Here is a 25,790-nt window from a genome sequence, read left to right as displayed (position 1 = left end):
AGTGCAAAAGTGTGGAGTAAATAAATATAACTAAATTCACAATCTTCCCTGCTGAAATAGTAATTCTTAGAGACTACCCTGCCCCAAGTAATTCTTAAGAGACTGACCAAAGACATTGCAAAAGTACTTTGGGGAACAGTTTCATTTGAAACCTGACAAACCAACACCTGCTATGTTTTTAAATAAAGGCATTTTACTTTTCAGTCCCAGTATAACACACCATTGACCACAGTGATAGAAAGCGAGGAAGCTGTTTGTTGTCTGTGCCTACTGATGGCCAATTTGTAAAATTGAATACATACTGCTTCCATCTGTAACAGTGTGTGTACTGATGAGCCTAGTAGCTGCTCTAAAAGTTATTTTTATAATAAGTCACAGAACTATATTACATATCAATCCTGAGACATTGCAGTAAAAGCAGGGGCATTTAGGCTGCAGAATTTACTGGACAACTTTATCTGTCCCACTGCACCCAGTCCTTGTGTATATATCCAAGAATCTGGCAGGGCTTTTTGAGTTTTGCACTTTGCAAAGAATAGCAGCAAGATTTGAGGATGACCTTTTTTAACCACAAATCCTAACAGCATATACATATGTCTCCTTAACCTGGAACATGTACATTGTGAGGATTTTTTGCCTCCATAGGCAAATGCTTGATTTGTAACTGTTGTAATTTATCAGATATCAGCATAAAAACAGACATCAGCATAAAAATTGGCTTCCTCTACAATACCTTTAACAGGTTACAGAGTTGTAGGAATAAAGGTGATTTTTAATGGTATTGCTACAACATAAGTGACCATGAAGGATTGAACTCCTTTCTAAATGAGTTCTGCAAAGCAAAGATGAGAACCAAATAAACCCTTTGGTTCCTTTTTTAAACACAGTTCATTGTGAGGTTTGCACAGAAATTTTAAGTGATCTACATTTAATTTCATCACTTTCTCCTTTAACATTTCATCTTGGAATGTTCTGCTTTGCTCAGTCAATAATATTTGTAGATGTACCGTTCTCTGATGCTAGAATTACAATGGAATGTTTGGACTCAGGTCATAATTGTGTATTTATCCTTTTGGGATGTCCTTAGAGAACCAGGCACTGCCAAGAGCTTAAAAAGACTTTAAAAGATTACTTAAAACTTATTTCCATGCTGTGTGCTTCATGCATCTGGCTTAGAGGGAACAAGCAGTCCAAAGTTGAGTTTTCATTTGCTTTGAATTCTTTTTGTGCCCCATAAGCCTTAATTGTTTGGCACCAGCTTTGGTTCACAAACACTGTATATGGGTGGTTTTGTTTTTCTTCTATTGCTTGAAACAGCAAGGGATATGTAGTCAGTGGTAAAAGGTTTTTGTGGTAAAACTTCCTTAATTTTTGTGCCTTTAAAAAGAAAAACAAAACCCCAAACACGAATAAATCAGTCTCTTGTACAGATAGTATTTCATCTGCTTTTGCAGATCTTGGTGAATGGTTGGTATTGATTGTTGACACTGTGTAAATGTAAAACAAGAAATGATGAATCATTGATTTACTTGAGTCTGCAGAGGAGGAGGCTGAGCCCAGCATGGCCCAGGCTTGCAGAAGTGCAGAAACATCTTCAGTGATTGTGGAGGGCTGAGAGTGTTTAGCTTGCTCATCCAAAGACAGTGTGCACAGTAGCACAATGTCCTGGGATCTGGGGAAAATGTCAGATTTCACCTTCCTCAGGAGGATTTTATGTTCCAGCAGCTAGGCTGAAGTGCAGTGGGGGTTATTCTCTGTATGTCAGTCAGTAGCTTCATATCATACATGGACTGGTGTGGGATGAAAACCAGGGATCCAAGGGTCTTTAGAGTGTAGATCTGGAAGAAAAGATCAGTGTCCCTCTGGAGAAGGAAAGTGCAGGAAGAACCATCTGCTCTGGGGACAAACAGGGTGAGAGGAGGCAGGGGGTGTCTGTGAATGGAGGTGGACAAATGCTCAGCTGCCCGGGGCTTTTAGAAGGGGTTCTCCTTCTGTCAAGGAGAGATGCATACTGCAAACAATGCAAACAATGCATACTGATGGTAAATTGAAATATTTTAAATACATGAAATGACAGAGCTTTTAGTGAGTAGTCTGGAAGGTTCCTATTCCCCTCTGTTTGGAGAGACCAAGCTGCCAAGTAAAATACCCATTTCTACATGTGCCTTGTGCAGATTGGTTTCATCCAGAAACATCAGGAGCCTTTTGCCCTGGAAGCAGGTAACTTCCCTTAGCTGACACTAATGTATTATGTTGCAGTTCTGTTTCAAGGCAAAGGGTATCTGAAATGGGAATAATGCAGAGATAAATTACCAAGTAACTAATATTTATTTTTCTTTTTCATCAGCAAGTAGACAAAGAAATAATGGAAATTAGGGTAGAGAAGAGGGAGCTGGTTTTTACAAGTCCCTTGATTAGTTTCATGTTTGTTCACAGACTGTTGTGTTTAGTTAGGTTGGCATTTACATGGTCTTGAGTAGGCTTTGAAGTTCCCAGGTCACACCTTATTAACAAAAGCTGAGGAAGACAAGGGTGGTCACACTTTTGGTGTCACCTTCATTTATCTGGAGCCTATTTGCTGTGTGATTGGGTTAACAGCTCAATAAGGCACCATCTCTGCTCTTTCACAAGTTTTAAACCCTCAACCTCAGCAGCTGATATTGCACTCCCCAAAGGAGGCATCTAAAAGCAAAACTCACAGGGGGCAAAGGTAAGTCTGCCTTTGTGCTTCAGCTTGTTCAAATCTCCCTTCAGAGCTTAAGCTGGACTTAAACTCCTTAAATTTCTAATGCTTGCTTGGGTTAACAGCTGAGAAACTTGTGTTCAATACTGTAATTATAACCTAGATAGGGCAGGAGGTGTTGTGCAGGTGTTTTGTTAGTTGTGGGTTTTTAATGTTAGAAATCTTTAATTTCCTTATTGTATAGGCAGATACAATCCTATTAACTGCAACAGACTTCAAAAACATTTCAGGGTTAGTATTTCTGATAAAAAGCAGTGTCAAATTGTGATCCCCAGCAGGTATTTATTTCACTCAGGTGGTATCACCTGTAGTGGGTGATGAGGATGGATGTAGGGGTGATTCAGATCAGGAGTCAGGGTAACTCTGACCCCACAGTCTGAACCTTTATTCAAATACCAGTCTAAACCTCACACAGCTGCCCCATTTCCTAGTAGCCCTTCCTGATACCTGGAACATCCCCCTTTTTTATCTTCCCTGGCATTTCACCTCTAACTGGCAAACTCTGCACCACAGAGCAAGAAATGGCTCAGGAGGGACCCACTCACTGCTCACTGAGGAATCCCCCTGGTTTGCTCATGGAGCAGATGCTGACAAAGGTTTGGCTGCAGTCTGTGTTAGATGAGGCCAGGAAACAAACAGTGCCAGGGGAGGGGGAGAAGGAGCTGCTTCAAAAATTCACCATGAAGTTCATGTTTTGTAACTAACGTGTGCTGAGTTCAGATTTTGTCACCTGAGTCAGGGCTGAATGGAAACACTTCATGGTACGTTTGCTACGTTAAAATCCTTACATTGTTTTGCTTACATCTATAATTTCGTGCTATTTTCTAAATAACACAAACAAAAATGTCCCTGTTTAACTTTGGGTTTACAGCTAATGGAGTTTGACTTTTAAACTATGTGCATGGGATTTTTTTCTTTTTCCTCCTTACTAAGAAAAATACACAATTACATTAAAATTCTGTCTACATATAAACAGGATTACTGTTGACAATTAGGTGTCAGATTCTGTGTAATGGAGGAAGGGATATTTGAGGAAAGACCGGATTGTATTCACAGGAAGAGCTGGGGTATTGGAGCTGGAAAATGTGGGGGCAGGTGGGGGGAAAGCTGTAAAGAGAGATTACCTATTCTCATCAATAAATTGGTTTATTCCTTCTGGCTGATTGCCCAGTCATGCACTACTATAACTTCTAAAACATGTTCTTGAAAAAGCATTTTCAGGTCTTGAGAGAGATTCTGTAATGAGGTTTGAATTTTGAAGACCTGTTGAGCCTTTCAGTCTTTATAGCAACTACTCTAATCCACAAAAGCAAAGTATTTTTCTAGGAAAAAGCCCTAACCTTAAACACAGTTCATAGATAGCTTCAGGTCAGTTTGTATTTCTGGGCTAATTTTTTTTTTTTTTTTTAAATAACATCTGCATTAAGTTCATACCAAGGTCAGAAGTATCTCAGTCCATGATCACTGTTTAGTCTCCATATGATGAAGTCACAGGAAAGGTCATGGGATTTCATTTTCATCCCTGTTGTTAAAATCTATTTGTTTAGATAATTGGAGCCACTGGACTGGTTTGTCTTTAAGCTGAAAATCAGTGTTTCAGACCAGGACACTGTGTCATTAGTGAAGAAGAAACACAGCCTTAGAAGAAATAGCAGAGAAAGGAGGGGAACTTCATTGTGGCGCTGGGCCCATAAATGAATTGTTTGTGTGGTTCTTTTTTGATATTCAGTGTATCAGGGTTTGACAGCACATCTCAGTTGTCCTCTGAGGCACACCCGAGCCATGGAGAGGTTTTGCTGTAGGTACAGAGAGGATGGTCCATGAGACACAGGCTGGTCCTTTACAGTGAGCTCCTTGTCCTGGAGGAGCTGTTGTCATGCAGGACAGGGGACATCAGCACCCTGAGTGCCTGTGACATTCCTGTGGCACCTGCTCCATTCCCCAGCCCCAGTCAAACACACAACAAAGCTTTAAATGATCTTCCTTCCACAGGGGTGGAGAGGATGAAGTCTGTTAATTTCTTGAAAGGAAATACAAATGCTGATTGTAGTTGATAGTGGTACAAGAGGTGTCCAATTACACATAATCAAAAACCAGATCATTTTTGGAGTGTATTCCAGGAAAATTCCTTCTATGAGCCCTTTTCTCTAATAATATCCTGAATACAAGGCAAGGTTTCAGTTTTTTGTCTCCTTTTCTTCCTTCCCTCTGTCCACCAAGCTTCTGGTTTCTATCTGATTACATGAGACTAAAGGTCAGCAGATCACAACAGATTATTTTTATTTGGTGCTTTCTCATTGACTTGCTCACAGCAATGGTCAGAGTTCTCAGAACAAATCCTGTTAGGACATAATGTTCCCTTTAATCCATGAGCATGTCTCCAGTCCTCCCCCACACTTTTCAGGGTAAATGTAAGGACTCAAAATGCTCCACACACACACTCAGGGTTCCCCCTGAGCCTTTGGTTTGGTACCTGTGGACACTTGCTGGAGGTTAGGATTTTTTCTTCTTTTTTTTTTTTTTTCTTTCTCTCAGAGAATTTTCTTCCATTTGTTGCCTAAGAAATGATAATGAGAGGCAAAAGATATGCTAGTATACTATATCTTTTCCTGAAAGTCCAGTCATTTCAAAGTTATAATAATTTGGAGGGAAGGGGGTGTTGCATTCTCCAAGTCCTGCCTTACTTGGCAGATATGTGTCCTTTAAACCAGGACAACACTTCAGCACAGCTGGGAATCCTGTCAGGGATCTCCCCACGTTGTGCCATGAGTGTGGCCTGGCTCCCACTCCTACAACACTTCTACCCTGAGTTACTGAAAAGAATTTAATTAGCTCTTAAAAATGTTGTAGTTTCATGACGGGCATATTTACCTTGATGATTTGCACGTATCTTTGCAGAGGAAAAGCTTTATATCTAAATGTTAATAAATGTTAATTTATTTTTAGGTTTTGAGGGGTTGCAGTTGGGTCATGGGCACCGCTTTTGGTACAGACTTGCTCTTTCTTGCTCTCAGATTTGCTCTTTCACAGATTTGATTTGTTTTGGCTTGGCCACAGTAGCTGGGGCACCTCTTTGTCACCTCAGCATTCCAGTTGCACCTGCTCATACAATTCTGAGCTTTCTCCATGGCAAAAGGATTGGATGGATTCTGTTATATATCACAATGAGTTGGATAATTGTGAATTTCTCAAGTAGGATCCAGGAATTATCTGCAGTGAATTTACTGAGCAGAAACCCCTTCTGTTCTTCCTGAAACAGAAATTATCTTCTCTTTCAGTTTGCTGGGACCTTGTCAGATGGTTTGGGGAAGATGATGGATAACAGGCACCAGACAGAGCGGGAATACATCCGGTACCACGCTGCAACCAGTGGAGAGCACCTGGTAGCTGGAATCCATGGACTTGCACATGGTAACCCTTAGCTGTAATTTTAACTCATTTCTCTCTTAAATGGCATGATCAGATTGCAGAGAGCAGTGGGTGTTACTGCTAGGAGCCTGGGCAGTGGAGCTGTCAGGGGCTTTATGTGCTTGAATTTCTGGTTTTCAGCTTTATGCTGGCAGGTCAGGGTGGGGGCATTCTTTGGTCTTCCAGTCAACAGAAACTGTATTTAATAATCAGAGTTTTTCACATGGAACTGCAAATTAAAATGAAAATTACAAAGAAAGTTCATCCAGAACATCCATTTCTTTGTCAAGACATCAAATACCCACAGAAACAGATTTTTTGAGGGCCAGACATGGAAAAAAAAAAGAATATGGCTGGGTTGTAGCTTTCTTATATTTGCTTTTAGTTCCAGGAACCTGAGTTTCCTTGGAATCAGTACATCAGTTTAAAGTTACATTTCACCAGTTGGGTTATTTTGTGGGTTTTTTCAGAGTACTAAGAACTGGAGACATTTATTTGTGTAAAGGGTAGTGAACTAGTTTTAATTTGGCCAGAACTTCACATTGATTTAGTTCATGATTTATCTCTTGAAGAAGGTTAAATCAATACAAGCCAAGTTTAAATCAAATATTTATATTTTGCATCATCTTGGCTCAGTTATTTAAATGTTAAATGTAACTGTTGCAGCCTGTGCAAAGCTGATTTGGCTTTGACTAAAAGAGGATCTTTTCTATGCTGAGAAAAGTCCTTTTGCTTTGGTCACACAGAGACACTGTGTAGGTGTGAAATGAATCATGAAAGGTTCCTCTCACACTAATGTGCTTAACAGTCTGCCATAAATTGGTAGAAACACAGGAAATCCAAATTATCTGAATCTCTGCTGAAAAGTCCATTATAAAGCACTTCACTGTGTTGTATTATCCAGTAATTACTGTGACTCTTCTAGTCCTAAGTCTGTGGCATTTTTAAATGCTTCCCATTCTGTTTTTTTAAAAAATAAAGCAACTGCTAATTACTACATTTCAACAGACAGGATTTAATCATAAACTATAGTTACTCAAGAGGAGAGATTTAAATACTTTGTGCTTCCTGAGTTTGGCAGTTCAGATCTGCCTGGTCTGTATTTGCACACCTCAGAGAAGCCCTGGGCTGCTGGAAGCTGGGCAGGTGAGTGCTTCAGCCAGGGCACTAGAAATTGATATTTTAATCATGGAGATGTGAAATCTCCAAAGTGTGTTCTCAGATAATCTGAGCTGTTCCAAGTCTTTTGAAACCTCAGGAGGTGCTTGATTTCTCAGAGCATTGAAGTTCTCTGGAAGGGAAACGTGCCCAAAAATGTCTGTCAGCAGCATCACAGTTAAAGTCACTTAAAATTATTTTAAAGACATTTAAAGTGCCAGTTTAAAATAATTAACTTCATCCAGTGGAGAAATGCACACTGTTTTCTGTCTCAAATTGTACCAGCTTTCATGGTGATGGAATTTTGTTACATCCTAAGTAACCACTTAACCTGTGCAATAGATGAGGACTCTTGGTGTAAGTGCAGCTGAAAATGAACCAGTATAGAAATACTTTTAAATACACATATTTAATGATTGATTAAATATTTTTCTGTGGGATAATACAGTCTGTACGTATTCATATGTATACTGCATATACAAAGTATAAAGTTATTGGTTAATGTAATTGAGTTTGTGTATTAAATTAAATGCACAAATAAAATAAAATTAAGTACTACATATACCAAGTGTAAAGTTACTGGTTAATGTAATTGAGTTTGTGTATTAAATTAAATGCACAATAAACCCTGTAGGCAGAGTGTGGCATTCACATTCTCTGAAAAATCCCTTCACCCAGGATTTTTCTCCTGGGAAACTGAGAAGCCTCAGAGAAAAAGGAAAACAATTCTTATCTCATTTGCTTCTCCTGTGTTGTGCTCACATGTGGAATGTGTTTGGAAATTGTTTACCCACACGTGATTGTTCCATTGCATTCTGCTGGGAGTTGTTTTCACTCTTTGGCCAATCAGGGCCAAGCTGTGTCAGGACTCTGGAAAGAGTCATGAGTTTTCATTATTATCTTTTTAGCATTCAGTAAGTATCCTTTCTGTATTCTTTAGTATAGTATTCCTTAATATAATATAGTATAATAAAATAATAAATTAGCCTTCTGAGAACATGGAATCAGACCCATCATTCCTTCCTTCATTGGGGCATCCCCCAAATACGATAGCAGAGAGCAGCAGGTGGATGAGGTTCTGTAAGTTCTAGAGCCAATAATTTTGGACTTCTGTGCTGCTCTTGTCTTTGGCAGGTATCGTTGGAGGATTGACAAGTGTGATAACATCGACAGTGGAAGGTGTGAAGACAGAAGGAGGGGTCAGTGGTTTCATATCTGGCCTGGGCAAGGGGCTGGTGGGCACTGTCACCAAACCCGTGGCCGGAGCGCTGGACTTCGCCTCGGAAACCGCGCAGGCGCTGAGGGACACCACGACCCTGAGCGGCCCCAGGTGAGCCACAGCTGGGCTTTCTCATCAATAACACTCCAAAACTGTGTATTAATGCCTGCCTCAGCTTCTGAGCTGATTCTCTTTCCTTGGGCAAAGCAACAATGGAGCAGAGTTAACATGAGCTGTTATCAGACCACTGCGTTCCGTTTGCTTTTTGTTTAATAGATGCCATTTGCTGATACTTGTACAAGAGTGAGATTTGTTGATACTTGAACAAGAGTGAAATTTGCCTGGACAAGCTGCAGTATAAAGTAGGAATTATTCACCTACACCCTTAGATGAAGCAAAATTTTTAGAAAGGCTGTATGTAGTAAGATTTAACTTCTACCACTGAATCTGCACAGACTTGAAATGAAGCTCTCCCTGCTCTACCTCCAGCTTCCATTTTACTGTAAAAAAATTATTGAAACATTTTAAAAGTTCTGTCATCAATATAGTGCCACTATGTTTTAATTTTTATTCAGTGCAAAGTTCTCAGTTATGAAAGGGGGTGGCTGTGTGCCCTTATGTGCATGTGCCCATGCTCCTGTGGCTGTGAGGTGTCAGCACATCAGGACAGATGCTTTGGCTTCTTCTTGTAGTCTGTTACTGTTGTAATGTGGGCTCAGCAAAGTAATGATGGTTTTGCTTAAAATAAATGTTTATTAGCACTGACTGTGAGTGTGGCAGAGGGAAAGGACCAATTTCTGAAAGGGCTGCTCTGAGAGGAGAGTCACTGTGCTCTTTGTGGCCAAGAGTTTGCTTTGTATTACTGTGCCAAGAAGCCCTCCTTCATGTATGTGAGACCTGTGTGCTGGAGTGAAGGAAAGCCCTAAGCAGGTTTTGTTGTCAGAAAGCTTAGAGAAAAATGTTTGAAAAATGTTGGGTTTTCTGCTTGTTTTGTCTTCCCATTCGGCTTTTCCATTTCCTGTGTTTTATTATGCCACTCTTGGAATTCTGAAGGGTCTACATCAGGGTTTCAGTAAACAATAAGTCTGATGAAGTGTGAGTGAGGTGCAGGAAGCCTGAAGGATTACCCTAGGTGAGCTTTGTTCTGAAAATGGAAGTTTGTACATATGTGTCTTAGATATTTGGGACTTACCCTGATTTGTAAAACCAAGAGGTCAAGGATTGAAATTTAGTAAGTGTATTTGCATGGACAAAATGAACTGAGAAATCAAAGTGCATCCCTGAGAAAATTCAGTGTTTCACTTGTGCATGTCTTAATTTTGTGACTGTGCAGGTTGATTTATGTAAAGGTGGGGAGAAGCACACCTGTCTATGCTGTTAGCTGGGTTTCTGGTTGAGCTGTGTAATTTGAAGAAACATATTCTTAAAATTCATGTTTTGACATGCCTCTGTGAGATAAGCCTGCACACAGTGGGTGTTATCAACAGTTGCAAACTGGACAGCAGCTGGGGGAGAGAGGGCAAGAAGATCTCCAGCCCTGATCTTGGGCTTGGGTTTCCTTTGGGAAATATTTCTTTTTGCCTTGTTAGCTGTCAGTTAAGAGGTTAAGACAGATGAGCTGAACCATGTTCTTGCTTCCCCTAGATTTTGAAATCCTGTTGTCACAGATGAGTATTGTGAAATGATTTTAGTGTCTGCACACAGTCTGTTAAGTTTCTGACCCAACAACCTTTTACAAGATGAAAGAAAAGAAAAATGGGGAAAAAAACCCCAACATTTCTCAGGTTACTCAGTTACCACAGTTCTCCAGTCTACAAAAGTCTGATCAAAACTTTTTTTAGCTCTTGAGAATATGTAGATAGTGTAAGGGGTGTGGGGGGAGGTGGGCCCAAAATGCCACCTCCATCTGTAAGCAACCTTGCATTCACGTTTTTTTTGGTGTGTGGGTTTTATGTGCCTGTATAAAAAGGAGCCAAATTGTTCTTTTGGGGGTTTAGAAAGCCCCACAGGACCCGGGGTTTGTCTGTGTTCTGGGCTGCTGTGTCCGCTATCCCCCTGCCGCGTTTGTCACTGCTCAAGTATGTGTGGTTTGGAATGGCAGGAGAACAACGTTCCAAGCCTGAGCTGCTGGCTCTGCTTGGAGCCTGCTGGGCCATGGAGGCTCTCCCCAGCTCAGCACACAGGAGCAGCCTTCCCTGATGGATGGGACTGGAAATGCATGGCAGGAGCTGAGCGGCGACGGAGAGGGATGGGGAGACTGACCTGGTGATCAGAATCTGATTTTACTGTGGGATACAAACACTTATGTACTATTCGGGGAGACTGGTAATGTGTGCTACAATGATTAGTTAAAATCACATACACAAATTTATGCAAATAACAGCATCTCTTGCTTGCAGAGTTAATGGGATTTCCTTTTTCCGGTAAACCCGTTTGATTGACTCTTCTTGCAATCCAGGTCTAATGTTCAAAGTTCCATTTGCTTTTATCCTGTTACCAAATCTCTTATGTTAACCAGTCCAAAGTCCATCACCTGTCTTGTGTCCCCCAACATTCCAACACCTGAGGACTGAGCTCATGAGTGTGACAAGAGCTGTCTGAGCTCATGAGTGTGACAAGAGCTGTTTGACCCTTTGCACGTCCTGGTGCTGCTGCAAAGCTGACTCAGCCATTTAATTGCAAGTTGCATTTAAATAGCAGGATATGTGTAACTGTAAATTATAGGCCCCTTGCAGTTCTCTAATTACATGGTTGAATTTTAAAAAAAGCTCTGAATTTCAGCTGCTTGACTTTAACCATTGGATCAGGTTTGAGTGGGATGAAGAATTTTAATTGAGGCTCTTGGCTTTCCTAAAAGACGTAGTCTGATTCCAGCAAATCCACTTCATCAAATTCGTGAATGGAATGGAACAGTCTGCAGCATGTTTCCTGTGACCAAGCTACATGGACATGAGTATTTTTTGTCTTCAAATGTGTTGATTTCTGTTGGAACTCTTGCAGCTGGCACATGCCATGTGTTGGGAACATGGAGCCAGTCCAGCATGGCTGAGGCACAGGTGAAGCCTTTAGACCTTAAAGGTGTAGTTTCAAAGCTGATTGATTTAAAGGGCAAGAAAATATGTTTTTAATCTGACTTTAGGCTGGACTTTTTCAAGGCTAATCTTATAAACTTATTATTTAATCATAAAGATGCCCTACTAATTCTAAATTTAATGCAGAGAGAGCATAAAGCAGTTGGTGAAAGTACAGCATAGATCTAATTTATAAACAGTTAATGCTTATGATTCGATACCTTTATTGAGAGGGTTTTATGTGTTCCAAGTACTCCAGTGTCACATACAACAGTTCTGATTATTTCCATATTTTTCATATACTGCCAAAAGTTTTAAAGCCCAGTTCAGAACAGGAAAACTATTCTGTCTCTGGATATGCTTGGAGAGCTCTCGCCTAGAAACGTGTTTTACGTCCTGGTGCAGCACAAGTAAAGAACATTTATATTTAGACGTGTGTCTAACCTAACAAGTAGTGCAGGAAAGTGCCTTTATGGCTTTCTCCCAGGCTTCTGCCAGATCAGTGCAAGTTTAAGATTATTCTTGGACTGTTGCTGCAAGAGTTTGTGTTCTTTTCTGAGTCACAGTGTGAAAATTAGAAGTAGATAATTCTGTGACCTCCTCAATTCTGATTAATTCTGTCCATGAACTAGAGTGTTACTAGTAAAGAATAGTTTGAGATTGGAAAGCCATTGATGGTCAGAGAAAATTTATGTAAATATTTGATTCTTTTGAATGTACTTTATGTGGAAAGCAGCAACCTGTGCTAGTTGTTCCTTTGCTCATCACTTGGAGTTGTGCAGTGAGGTTGCAAAGTTTGATTCAATGTCAAAAGCAGATGATTATAACTCAGGTTTTTTTTTTTCCTTTTTGCATCCATTTCTCTGTTAGCTGTGATTTACATTGTGGGCTCAGAAGCAGTGTGGTTGAGAGCAGGAATATCAGTGACACTGAGCAGAAGTAGGAAATGAGTTCCTAATTGTATGGGTACCAACTCAGCCAACGTACTGCCATGAGGTTGTCAGGTTTAACACATCAGTATTGTTTGAACCTTTACACTTCTGTATGTGCTCCAGACTTGGTCCTGACCTTGGACTTGATCTAGGTCTGACTTTACAAGTCTTCACAATGATGTCAGTCATGTATGGGCCCTTCTGGTCAAGGGGATGTTGCTGTTATCCTGGTAAGCCCTTCCTAAGATTTTCCTAGCAGCCAGAGAGAAAATGTATTTATCAGTCTAATCAATAAATTACTTGAGCAGTGTGATTTCCTTTTTATCCTTTCAGTGGGATAACAGGGCTTCATGATAACCTGCTTTCTTTGAGCAGATTTGTCCATTCCTCTCCCTGTTGCCATGGGCTTTTCCTCATTGTCAGCCCAACCTCCTGTGCTCAGTGTCCAACTGGATTTTGTGGTTTACATTCTTCTTTCATTAGTGCCATGCTGTTACATGTGCCATGTGAGCAGTGCCATGATGTTCCACTGCATTTCCATTCCTGGTGAAAGGTGCTGCATGCAGTGAGCCATGCCAGCTCCTGTTAAGCTGCTGCCTGGGCTGGGTTCAGTGCAGAAATCTGGGTTCAGATTGATGTTTCTGTGGGCAGTAAGTGGTCTGGAAAAGGTGCAGGTTAATGAGGGAAATGCACTGTGTGGCATGAGTCTGGTCAGGTATGAAAGGAGAGCTGGCTGAAAATGGGTTCAGAACTTGCTCCCTTTCCAGTGCAGCACTTCTGGAGGCCATGGGAAAGTTTCTTGGGGCACACAGACATTTGTAGTAGGTGACTAATATTTTCCAATTCACTTAAATCCAGGGCACTGTAACATTGGCCTGGCATAGTCCAGCAGAAATAGAAGCAATTATGAACCTCCTTCTGAAAAGAGCAGATAAATCCTTTACTGGATTTACTACAGATTTATTCTACTACTTAAATTTTGTGTGACATGAAATATTTGCTTCACCAAGTGGAATTCTTATTCTGTGGGCCCACTTCACAGTATTTAACTGTTAACTCGAATGCAGCTAGACAGGGAGAAAGTTTGATGTCTTCTGGAAATCTTTGTATTTCTAGAGCCTGCATGTTCTGTCTATCTATCTTCTATTTCATCCAAAGCTCTAGGACACAGAGGCCAAAAAGTAAAGGGAACACTTCTTAGTGTTTTGTGTGTTTCCTGTTTTCTGGCATTACTGTGTTTTTTAGATCACAGCATCTCTGCTAAAGGTTACTGCTCTCTTGGTGTATTCTGTGTAACACTTGCTTTGTGGGAAACAGTTCCAGAGAGCTGCAGATTTAATTAGTCTGCATTGGTGCTTCCTAGAATAGAATTGCACAGTCTTTGGAAAACAAAAAAAAAATTATATTCATGCATGAGCATCAGCGGAACCAACTAAAAGTCATTGAAGACTGGGCCATAAAGTAATTTGCAGTTCCAGTTCACAGATCTGCCTGCTCAGAATGAGGTGGGATAAGTTGGGAGCATCTGCCCAGCAGGAAGGAACAAAGGCTTTATTCAGGCCAGCAGTGTCTGCTGCATGTTCCAGGACAGCCCTGCAGGCTGTGGCCAGTGTCAGGCTCAGGCCCCAGCACTGACAAACATCTCGTGCACATTCTGTGAGTTTGCATCATCTCTTCTAACCCTTTTTCTAGGATTTTCACTTCATAAAAATAGCAGGAAAGTGTGGGGGTCCCAGTTGTGGGTTTCTCTGGGTCTGGATTGAAGGCACTGAGACAGCAGTTCATGTTCACCCTCAGGTGTTTATTATTTTTTATCAGTGAAACAGTCTCACTGCTGGGAGTTGGGCAACTTTTCATTAGAAGGCACAAAATGCCCAACAATCTCTTGGTACAAGGGCTTCAGACTAAACTATCTAGAACAAGGTACAAGGTCTTTTAAGACTAAACTATCTATCTAAGAGCTGACACCTGGATTATTTTCCCTTTTAACCCAATAACTGATCCCACAGAGCTGCAATGGGGACTTTTCTGCCCAATTACAAAATGCCACCCAAACCCATGGAGAAGAAGGAGGAAGAAGCATGGAGAAGAAACCCAGGACAACACCCTGTGCCCTCCATCTTGCTGCCATCCACAACACACTAAATATCCCCAAACCTCTGGGCGCTGGGAATATTTCTGTGTCTGCTCTGGGGTGCCCTGACCCCCAGGGCAGCACTGACTCTGACCCTCATTCATGGAGAAAGTTTCCCAGACTTCAGGATAAACTGGAATCCACAAATGTGTGAAATAGATTCTAGAGAGCAGTGTAGGTGTATCACTTGGTGAGAAATTGAGGTTTTGGGATTTTTAGTGTGTTGTGGATGGCAGCAGGATGGAGGGCACAGGGTGTTGTCCTGGATTTCTTCTTCATGCTTCTTCCTCCTTCTCCCTGGGTTTGGGTGGCATTTTGTAACTGGGTAGGAAAGTCTGCATTGGAGGCTCTTTGGGGTCAGTTATTGGGTTAAAAGGGAAAATAATCCAGGTGTCAGCTCTTAATTTGATTGTTTAGTCTGAAAAGCCCTTGTACCAAGAGATTGTTGGCCATTTTGTGCCTCCTAATGAAAAGCTGCTGAACTCACAGTAGTGAGACTATTTTACTAATAAAAAATAATAAAAAATAAATTTAAAAATAAAAAATAACAGAAACTTTAAAAAAGAAAAATAAAAAACATTCGAGTTTGAACACAAATTACTGTCTCAAGTGCCTTCAATCCAAACCCAAAAAAACCCAACTGGGGCCCCCATATGTAGCAATTACAGGCTTGCCTGAAATCAGGAGAACTCGAGGTGCCGCTCAGGTGTTTACCTGCGAGCAGACACTTTCCCTTTTGTCATGAACATCAGGTTTTGTGTTCAGTCCCAGACCAGAGCGGTAGATGGGAGCCCAGGGCCTGCTGGGATGGGGTTTTACACTTGTGCTGTCCTTTTGCCCTTCCCCTGAACTCTTTTCATTTCAGTCATGAGCAAACAGTCAGTGCCTGAACTAACAACCCCGCAATCCTCCAAAGCACGCTCCTTACAGTACCAAACAAAGGGAGGCCCGCGTGGGCCGGCCCAGGCCAAGGAATGCAGCTTCGGGGTTCTGCTCCATAAATTTAACCAGCACGACAAAAAGGAGATAATGTGAGCCTTCGTGATGATCTGAAAGGGGGAGGTTTGTGTCCCATTGATTGCGGTCTGGCCCCGCGCCAGCCCCGAGCCTGACCGACAGTTGAACCATATCGTTAAGGCGTGTAATACAGCTCGAGTCTTGTACAGCAGCCAATGAGTACATATCCAGAGGGCAAAAGTTTATAAAGAGTCGAGGCTGTCCTGTTTAACCCTCTCACACTGCCTGTAATGTACACTGCTGCCATTCACAAACAGGCGCTCTGCTGTTAAAATGTAAACCTTCAACGTTCCGTACTCGTGGAAAATGTGCATGTGTGTCTGATTTCTAATGTGCAGCAGATTTATAAAGTGATCGTGGAAAAATATGTAAAACTGATCTTTTTTTTTTTTTTTTTTTTTTTTTTAGCCCAACTCGCTTTTATTTCAGCACTACTTCATCCAGAGTTACTTTTTTTGTTCAGAGATGTCTTCTGGGTTGTTCTGCAAACTCTTTCATACAGATGGAGCTATTTATTGCCTTGATGTCACCTCATTTAGCATGTGGCTGGTATTTTTATAGATAATTTTTTCACCTAATGTTGCTGTTAACATGTGGAATGCTCTTTATCAGTTTTGTAAGTACAGCCAGTTGATCTGAATTGTTCTTGCAACTGCAAACTTTAAAAATCAAAACAAACCTCGTGAGCAGCTTTTTGTTGGGTGAGCTTTGTGCTAGAGCTGTGCCTGTTGCAGCCCTAGTTGTAATAACTGAGAAATATAAAAGGAGGGTTGGAAAGAGAAGAAATTAGTAATTAGAGTTGATTGACACAGTCCTTCATGCACAGCCATGCTGGGCAGGGCCCCTGATTTGGGTTTTTTTCCCTTTCCCAGAAAGGCAGGAATACAATGTGAAAGCATTTCTGTTAGATTGAAGTATTTTACACTTGAAGTGACCTTGTTTGTATTTGCTGCAACTGGATATTTCTTGAGCAGCATTGGTGGGACCATTATAAACATGACTCCCCATCCCTGGCAGTGTCCAGCTTGGAGCAGCTTGGGACAATGGAAGGTGTCCCTGTCCATGGCAGGGATGGACCAGGATGAGTTTTAAGGTCCCTTCCAGCCCAAATTAGTCTGGGATTCCATGGGCACAGACATAAGAGCAATGCTCTTATGTCCTGCCTGGCAGCAGACAGTATTTAATATTTTAAACCCCCACACAGTGCCCTGAGGCTGAGCAGTGTTCTGGTCCTGGGCACTTTGGTTTCACTTTGCTCAGCTCCTGTTCTCAGACAGGTGTTTGCAGGAAATCCCTGCTGAGAACCATATTTTACATCCACTCAGGAGGTGAATGGGAGCATTTTTCAGCACATTGGTTTGACAAGAAACCTTTAAGGTGACAGCTGCTTTCATCCCTGTAATCAGTACAGGAGGAGTCTGGGGGGAATTGGAAGCTGGGATGGCAGTGTTGTGTTTTGTCAACTTCTTAAGCTTGATGTTCCCAAAGTGCTTGAGAAAGTGTGAGTTTACAGCTGTTACAGGCACAGGTGGGGCAAGGGCCAGAAGTTAATGCCCAGAGTGCTGCTGGTGTCAGTGCTTTGTCTCTACTGCAAGCTCATACACCTTGTCCAGATGCTAGATTTGTAATATGGGTGTCACAATTAAATTAATCTTAATTTAATCTTAATTAATCTCTTAATTCCTTTTGAATTTGGAGCATGATGAGGTTATGTACAATTGCAAACACGGGGAATAATTCTTAATTTTGTTTTTTTATCTGGTGTAAAAAGAAAAGGCAAGGGGGAGAAAAGCTCTATCTCCAAGAAACTGGCAGGAACAAGTTCCATGATAAACAGTTGCTCCTTGAGCATGCTGTACTCTCCTAAAGGCACGTCGGGTCAGCTAAAGGTCTGCAGCATCTGAGCTGGGAGATCCCTCCAAAGAGGAGGGATTTAACTGTAAGTGGGAGGTTTTAACCCTAGGCACCGTTTATTTGCATGTTTCTGCCTGAAACTAGCATTTTGGGAGCACGTTTAACAAGCACAATATATTCCATGCGTTTGCTGGAATAAACGGCGCATGTGAGCTTCCTCAGATGTGCAGTCAGCAGGGAGCTGTCTGGCCCATGATTTTACACATTCTTGCATCTAACTGAGATGTTCTGATGCCAAATCCAGCACTCAACTGACTGCACCATGTGTGCATTTTAACACACCTTAACAGCATCTGTGCTGGGACCAGCCAGTGAATCCTTCTGGGTACCTGTTCCTGATTCTCTGACTTCTGGGCCTCAGGCTGGGCCTTCCCAGGGGGCTCCCCTATTTGGGGAGACCCTCCTGGATTGGTCTTGTGTCAGGAAAGAGAGACCCACTGAATTCTTTGGGTTTTCAGGTTCTTGTTTATTATTATCTTAAGTTTTGCATGCTGTCCACACCAGGCTCAGCGCGCTGGAAAAGCACCACAAAAATGGCCAAAAATCTCTTGTTCCAAGGTCTTTTCAGACTAAACTATCCAATTAAGACCTGGATTATTTCCCCTTTTAACCCAATAACTGATCCCACAGAGCTGCAATGCAGACTTTTCTGCCCAATTACAAAATGCCACCCAAACCCATGAAGAAGAAACCCAGGACGACACCCTGTGCCCTCCATCTTGCTTCCATCCACAACACACTAAAAATCTACTTCACACTTTTGTGGATTCCAGTCTATCTTGATGTTTAGGAAACTTTCTCCATGAATGAGGGTCACAGTCAGTGCTGCCCTGGGGGTCAGGAGCAGACAGAGGAATATTCCCAGTGCTCTGGGTTTCCACATCATCCCGTGGCAGAGCTTTGCTGCATCTCTGAGATCAGTGACTGCACCCCAAAGTCCAGCACAGGATGGGAGGCAACTGCACTGACCCCTTGAAACAGAGCAGCAGTAGAATCACCAGGGAGCAGGGAATCTGGCTTGCCACATGTTTTCCTGAAATTAGGCCCAAGGCATTAAATGTTCTCAGGCGCTGAGAACTGGCACATCAAAAACCTGCTGTCTCTCCCCTTCTGTTCAGTGAATTCAGGGAATATTCCTGCTCATCACATGGCTTCAGCACATGAAACAAAGTTAAGTGCATCTGTGAGGAAAGAATAGTGGAAATAGTGGATTTTTAGTGCTGTGCAGAGGTGCAGTGTGCACTACAGACCCCATTACCAGTGGCACACGTTTGTTTTCATTTATTATCCCTGTGTTCTCAGGCTATGGCTGCAGCATTGAGTTTGTGTCTGTCATGGCTGAGTTTTCAGCTCAGTTTTTAAGGCATACATTGTTCAGCATTTAATTGGTTCTGGCACTCCCAAGTGTGCTTTGCACAGTGTCCTCCCATCATGTCTGTGCCACAAGCACTGTCCTCATTCTGCATTTCATGGAAATCATGTGCATGGTCTGGAATGCAAAAAGTGGACCAGGTATTTTACTTGTGGATTTTATGGTAGAAGATAAAGGTTATTCCTCCCTTAATTTACCAGATCGTGTCACTTTTAATGTCTGAAATGCACTGAAGCCTCCTCAGACAAAGCCCTCCCTGTATTTAGGAAGCAGATTTTTTTCAGAGCCAGCAATAGTTTGATTTTATTATTTCTTGAAAATACCAGCAGCTTTTGAATTGTGTCTTACATTACCTGCCATTTTCCTTTGTTTGAATTAAGATTGTTTTGCAATTATTTCAAGGGGATAAAAATCATTGCCATGCTGAAAGTCATTATACCAAGTCATTTCTGACTCTAACATTTATAGATTTCCAAAAGTGACAGTGGATAGGAGGATGACAGTGCTGCTTCTCCAATGACACTGGACAAACCAACAGTCCATCAAATTCCTCTTCTTCCATAAAAAAATACAAAACAATAAGTCATTTACATGAAGTGCATAAAAAAGTCTGTTACAAAAATGTAAACATCAAAAATCTTAACTTAAAAAACAAAATAACAGTGAAGGATTTGGGATGTGCATGCTCAGGCTGGGTTTTTGAACACATCTGTGGTTGCCACTGCTGTTCCCTTACCCAGATGAGAAATCCCCCAGACACACATTTTAAATGAAATCCAGTTATTACTGTGTTGGTCATGGGGTTTTGTCCATGTTGGTTTTTCTCAGAAGTTGCTACATTTCCTGAAGCTGTATCATGATGAATAATTATTCTGGGTGTGATACTGAGGAGACTGAAAGATGTAAATTTGTAAATAATTTCTAAATCATTTTAGAATAGGGATGGTTTGTTTTAGCAGAACAACATATTTTGATATACAAAGTTTGATGCCTTCTAAATTTTATTTTTTAATGTTTTTAAGGTACTCAGGGTATACACTTCAGGGAAACTTTAGAGGTCCAAGAGACCATCAGAGATAAGTAAGAGTTGTTGTTCTCAAAACCACAGTGTATTTATGCAGTTCTGCAGGGATCACAGATCCTGATCTGTGATCTATAGACCTGATGGTAGAACCTGGTGGGGTTGGTACCTGATAGGGGTGGAAGTGGAGTGAAGGAGCAAGGACAGGTGATTCTGGAAAGCATGGGATGTCTCTTGGAGAGTTTTCTCAACCTAAGTTGGTCAGTGATTATCCCCACTAATATCTGACCACTTCCTTCATCAGGTTGCTGATGTGTTTGATTACAAAACTTCTGGTTAAAACTGTCCAGCTGCATTCCAAGGATTCTGGGAACTGCTCAGCAGATGCCCAGCAGTAAATGCCACTGGTTCCAGTGAGCTGGAGTGGGAGCTGCAGTGCTCAGCTGGGAGCAGGGGCAGGGCTGCAGTGTTCATCCCAACCTCCCAACACCCTCTCCCAGCCCTTTGTGCCTCCATCCAGCAGCACCATTCCCTGCTGTGCCATTCCTGCCTTGGATTGCCTTTGTGTGCTTATTAAAAAGGAATCAGCAGATCTGCTGAGTGCCTGGCTAATGGGAGCCAGATGTGGGCACTGCTGCCCGCTCTGCTTGACAAATCTGCAGCTTTTGGGATTTCACCAGGCTTGCTTATTATTTACAGAACGTAACTTGAGACAGTAGAACAAATTTTTAGATTAAAAAAAATCAAGTGGTGTGGAATGTTTTTAGCTGTGCAGACCAAACAAAGCAGTTTGCCAAGGGGGTGATGGATTCAATCCGTGCAGTTCAAGCCCAGCACCAGTGGCACTGGGTTGGAGAACTGCTGGCCTTATCACCAGGAAGGGAATGATCTGTTATCACCAGGATCAGTGTCTGGGGCACAGTGAACACTGAACTTGTGCTCTGAAGTGCTTCTTCCATTTAAAAACAAAACCAAAACATAAAACCTTGGCTCAGAAATTGCCAAACCTTCAGAAATCCATTGGGGTGCCCTTTGTAGCACTGGTGCTTTTTCTCTGACCTGCTTTGAGCCAAACATTAGAAACCAGTGTTCCCTGAAATTACAGTGTCTGTGGGATTAAAAGGCCCTGTTCTGTTCCATTAGGGTAGTCTTGCTTGCAGTGCTTCAGATCCCTCTTCTCAAGGAAGTAAATGTATTAGAGAGGCTGGTGAGTTGAATATTACAGAATTATAGAATATTAGAGAGGCTGGTATGTTGAATATTACAGAATTACAGAATATTCGAGAGGCTGGTGTATTGAATATTTCAGAATATTAGAGAGGCTGGCACAGGGGAGTGTTTGTCTGCAGGATGGTTCCTGTAAAACCCACTGCACAGTGCAGCTGCTCTGTCCCAGTTATCCAGCCTTCCAAGATGGAAAGTTTCAGTAAAACATTATTGGTTGGCCACTGTTAATTAAAACCCACCTAAGGCTGCAGGCAATCACTCTTTGAACTTGTCAGTAGGTGCCATGGAGAGGTTTAAGACCCAACAGGGGCTTCTTTGATTGGTGATTTTTTGCCATTTTCCTGGTTTGGGAAGTTAGAAAGAAGGACAAGCAGCAAGGTGTGAATTATACTGGTTGGAATTCTTTAATTTCTCTGGAACTTTTGTCTCAACATTTTGCATTCATGGAGGCAAACACTTCTGTTTATTGCTTTGTGAGACTCTAATAGGTAAAAGCAGGCATGTGTTGTTCACCTCTTGTGTAGGTTTAGAAAGACAAGAATGGTTCAGGTGAATCCTAAGGAATTTAAGGGGCAGGAGAGGTGACTTGTTCTAGAGCCTTAGAACATTAATAGCACAGCTCTAACCACTGCATTAAGAGTTGTCAAAAACTTGAAGGAAAACAAATTAAAAAAGGGTGCCCAGGCTTCAGGTGTGGGTCAGGGGAAAGGTGACAAGGAAATGAGGCTGCAGGGAAAACATCTGCAGAGCGTGGACCCCAGCAGGTGAGTGCTCTCTCCTGGTAGTGGGCAGCTTGAAAAGCAAGATAATGCTCCATGGGGCTTTCCTCCTGTCCCTGGATCAGACAGGCTGGAGTTCCTTGTGCAGGGTTTTACAAAGAGTCAGGATGGGAAGGGAGAGCACTGACCCAAAATGGTGCATCTGGCTGGGAAATTTGTAACAGCAGTAGCCTGGAGGAGCTGTGAAATAGCATGGAGCAGCCCCAGAGTGATGCTGCTGGGAAGGGACAGGGAAAATGAGCAGGGCTCAGCAGCCTGTAACACAATTCTTCAGGGGCAGGGCGTTCCAGGAGCTTGAAGGAATTCAGAGTATTATTTTTTAACAAAATTCTGCTAAGGGAGGAACCAAGCCTGCAGTTCTGCAGTTCTGTGGCCAATATCAACCTCTGATGGCTGCCAGCCCACAAGTGTGTGTCCTTCTTATTGTCATTTTTAATAGACACACAGAAGGGTAAAATATGTTAAACCCTGCTATGGGGATCCTAATTAATGAGGATTTTACTTCTGTCATGTTCCTATTTCCAAAACCATGGAGTTTGCAGTTTCCTGGCACTGTCAATGGTGAGAGCTCTCTCTAGGCTTTTGCACGCTTTCTTTAGAGCAGTAAGAATAAATTATCAAATCAGTAAAACTGCTGATAAATATATCCCAAAACCTTAAGAGAGTGTGCACTGCTTAGGTCACTTCTTCCTACTAATTTAGCTACTTCATTGTAGACAAAGTTCTTCTATTTTTATTATTGCTTCGTTCTGCGTCTCATAGAAATGTGTGAGTAGACACCACGTCTTCCAGATCCAAGTGTTTGCGAAGACCTGGGATTTTTGAAGGCTTTGCATTTCAAGAAGCCTAGAAGTCAGCGTGCAGGCAGTGTCAGTGGCAGGACAGGCTGCAGCAGGTGATTTCTCTGTTCTGTCTGTCTGCAGGACCAAGGCAGAGCGAGTGCGGAAGCCCCGGTGCTGCAGGGGACCCCAGGGGCTCCTGCCCCGCTACCTGGAGAGCCAAGCAGAGGGACAGGAGCAGCTCTTCAAGCTGACAGACAACATCCAGGATGAGTTGTGAGTACACAGCCACTGCCACAGCTACCCTGAGTATTTCTGTTCTGTTTGCTGCCATCCTGTTGTGAGTACACAGCCACTTCCACAGCTACCCTGTGTATTTCTGTTCTGGTTGCTGCCATCATGTCTTCACATCTAAAACTGCCTCACACAGACACATGTTCAGTTCTGGGCCCTCACCACTGCAAGGACATTGAGGGGCTGGAGTGTGTTCAGGGGAGGGAATGGAGTCTGGAGTACTGGATAGAGGAGCTCAGCCTGGAGGAAAGGAGGCTCATGGGGACCTTCTGGCTCTCCACAGCTCCCTGACAGTCAGGCTCTGCTCCCACAGAACAGGGAACAGGATGAGAGGAAATGGCCTGGAGTTGCACCAGGGGAGGTTCAGGTTTGATATTGGGGTAAATTTATCCATGGAAAGTCATAAAGCCCTGGCACAGCTCCCCAGGACAGACAGTGGTGCAGTCACCATCCCAGGAGGGACTTAAAAGCCACGTGGATGTGGCACTTGGGGACATGGGTTGGCCTGGGCAGTGGTGGGGGAACAGTTGGATTTGGTGGTCTCAGAGGGCTCTTCCAACCCAAATTATTCTGTGATTCTACGGGGGGAATATCAGTTTGGATTGGAGTCTAAATGCAGAATTCATCACTTGCCTGATCTCCACCATAGTTACTGATCAGCTGTGTCAGGGCAGGGTGTGAGATGCTGTGTGTGTCACCCACCAGAGCATCTGCCAAGGCAGAGGGTCACAATTGCTGATGGTGGGGCTGGCAGAGGAAGGTACAGGTTCAGCAGGATCACTTGGTGTCACCAGTGTCACTGGGCAGGTTCCATGTGCCACTCCAGGTTCTGCCTCAGGCAGAGATTGCAATCTGCCACTTGTCACCCTGAGTTCACATTTGGGGTATCCTGTTTCCATCTCCTTTCAGGATCTTTGTGCCTATTCAGGATGGCTCTGGAAAGAGCAATTTGTGACCAAAAACAATCCCTGGTGTAGCCCATAGCCCTTCAGTGGCCTTTGTCACCAAGTCACACTGTTCATTCACTGTGACTCTGGCTATTAGAAACATCACTCAGCAGGAACACAGTGTTTCTTGTCATGGAAAAGAAATACAAAATTATGCCTCTGACTTTTATCCTAGTATCATAATCAGAAACACATTTGAAGACCTGATTATTTGCATATTTTCCTTCAGAGTTAAATCCATAAAAGGGGGTTTAATACCTTGCTCTACTGTTCTAACTAAATGTTTCCACATTTTTTTCCAGTTAGGCTCGCTGTTTCACTTCTGGAAAATATTGTGTAATTACTTCCTGATGTTGTTAAGAACCCCACAAATTCTCCAGAGATCTGGTTGCTTCTACTTTGTTCTACTGGATCATGTTTCATTTAATTTTTCATTTTATTAATTTGAGATATTTTTAATAGTGTAGATGTATGGGTTTAAAAAAAAAAAAAGTTGTATCTTGCAGTGATATCTGAAAAGGTTAAAAATACCAGTTTTAAGAGCTTAACACTGAGAAAAAAGAAACAGCTGGCAAGAGCAAAGGTAGTGGTGCATGACTCAAACTTAGAACAAAATGTAGAGCCTGAACTACAAATTAGCTAATGTTTCTGGGCTTCTCCATTAACTCACTGACCTCTGTTTCCATTCCTCAGAATATATACATGCCACCAGTAAAAGTCTTTTAAGGAGAGGTTCATGCATCATGTGCTGCCCTTGGAGAGCAAATGCAACCCCTGGTCAGTGCCCAGGTGCATCCCCTGGGCTTGGGAGCAGCTGCCAGTGCCCCTCAGTGCCCCATCTGTCCCCATGGGTGTCCTGGTGGCCCTGGTGGCATCCTGACCCAGCTGGACCTGGTGCCTCCCTCAAACACTGTGTTTGATGTGCCTGTCCAGGGCACCAGGCTGTTCTTCTGCAGCTGCTCTGGGTTTCAATTAAGTTTTCTGTGACACTTCATAAAAAATGTCACTCTCCATCCTATTTAACTCATTTCAAAGGCAGAACTTTACCCTGAAGTGTTTGAACTCCAGTGGAAAACTGCAGGGCAGGTGCTGAGTCTGGAGCTCTGTTCATGTTGTCTTTCACCTGGGTTCCTCTAAGCCAAACTCCACTTTTCTCCCAGTTTGTTTTACTTGAAGGAACACAGTTTTTTATCTTCCTGGAGCTTCATCCGAGCTTAGAGCTGGGCAGAGCATGTTCCAGGCCCTTTTTAATGAGGCTGTGTCCTTCCCAGCACATGACAGTGTGGGCTGGAGTTGGTGTGAGGGCAGGGACTCAGCACAGAGGGAAAGTGCAGAGCAGTGTCTTTGAGAGGATTGGAATACAGAATTACTGCAGTTATCCTTTTATACCACAAAAAGAAACTATGGCCTGACCTCTTGCCATATTTTTGGCTATTAACATATCTTTTATAGCTCTGGGTTTATTTAACTACAGATCAGAGTAGCTTGTGTGTGCAGTGATATTTAACTGGGAGAGCCAAGGGTGCATTTGGAGATTTGGGAACTCTTCTGTTTACCAGAAACACTGAGTTAGTGACAGAGGTCACTGATTTCTGAGCCAGTGGAGGATTCTGCAGGGTGTGAGTTCAGCAGGCAGGTTTGTATGAGCAGTGGCTCAGGGGGCAGCAATTGGGAACCTGCCTGACAGCAGAAAAATCCTCCTTTACAGATGTTTGTCAACCCTGGGGGCTGCTGGCAGAGCTTTTTTACTCTGTTTAGCACTGCTCTATTACTCT

The 25,790-nt window shown here is 42.5% G+C and overlaps 1 protein-coding gene across 4 annotated transcripts in view; it reads left to right on the top strand.

The window, feature by feature from the left end:
- Window positions 1-25,790, top strand: part of VPS13D (vacuolar protein sorting 13 homolog D) — a 101,769-nt gene that overhangs the window by 72,016 nt on the left and 3,963 nt on the right. For all 4 annotated transcript variants that reach the window (XM_063176916.1, XM_063176914.1, XM_063176915.1 and 1 more), the window contains 3 exons: window positions 6,022-6,154; window positions 8,444-8,639; window positions 22,919-23,050. In XM_063176916.1, coding sequence (XP_063032986.1) covers window positions 6,022-6,154; window positions 8,444-8,639; window positions 22,919-23,050 — 461 coding nt within the window. The remainder of the gene's footprint in view (window positions 1-6,021; window positions 6,155-8,443; window positions 8,640-22,918; window positions 23,051-25,790) is intronic.

This window comes from Melospiza melodia, chromosome 26 (genome assembly GCF_035770615.1).
Source record: "Melospiza melodia melodia isolate bMelMel2 chromosome 26, bMelMel2.pri, whole genome shotgun sequence".
NCBI lineage: Eukaryota > Metazoa > Chordata > Aves > Passeriformes > Passerellidae > Melospiza > Melospiza melodia.
This window is presented reverse-complemented; position numbering and strand designations above follow the sequence as displayed.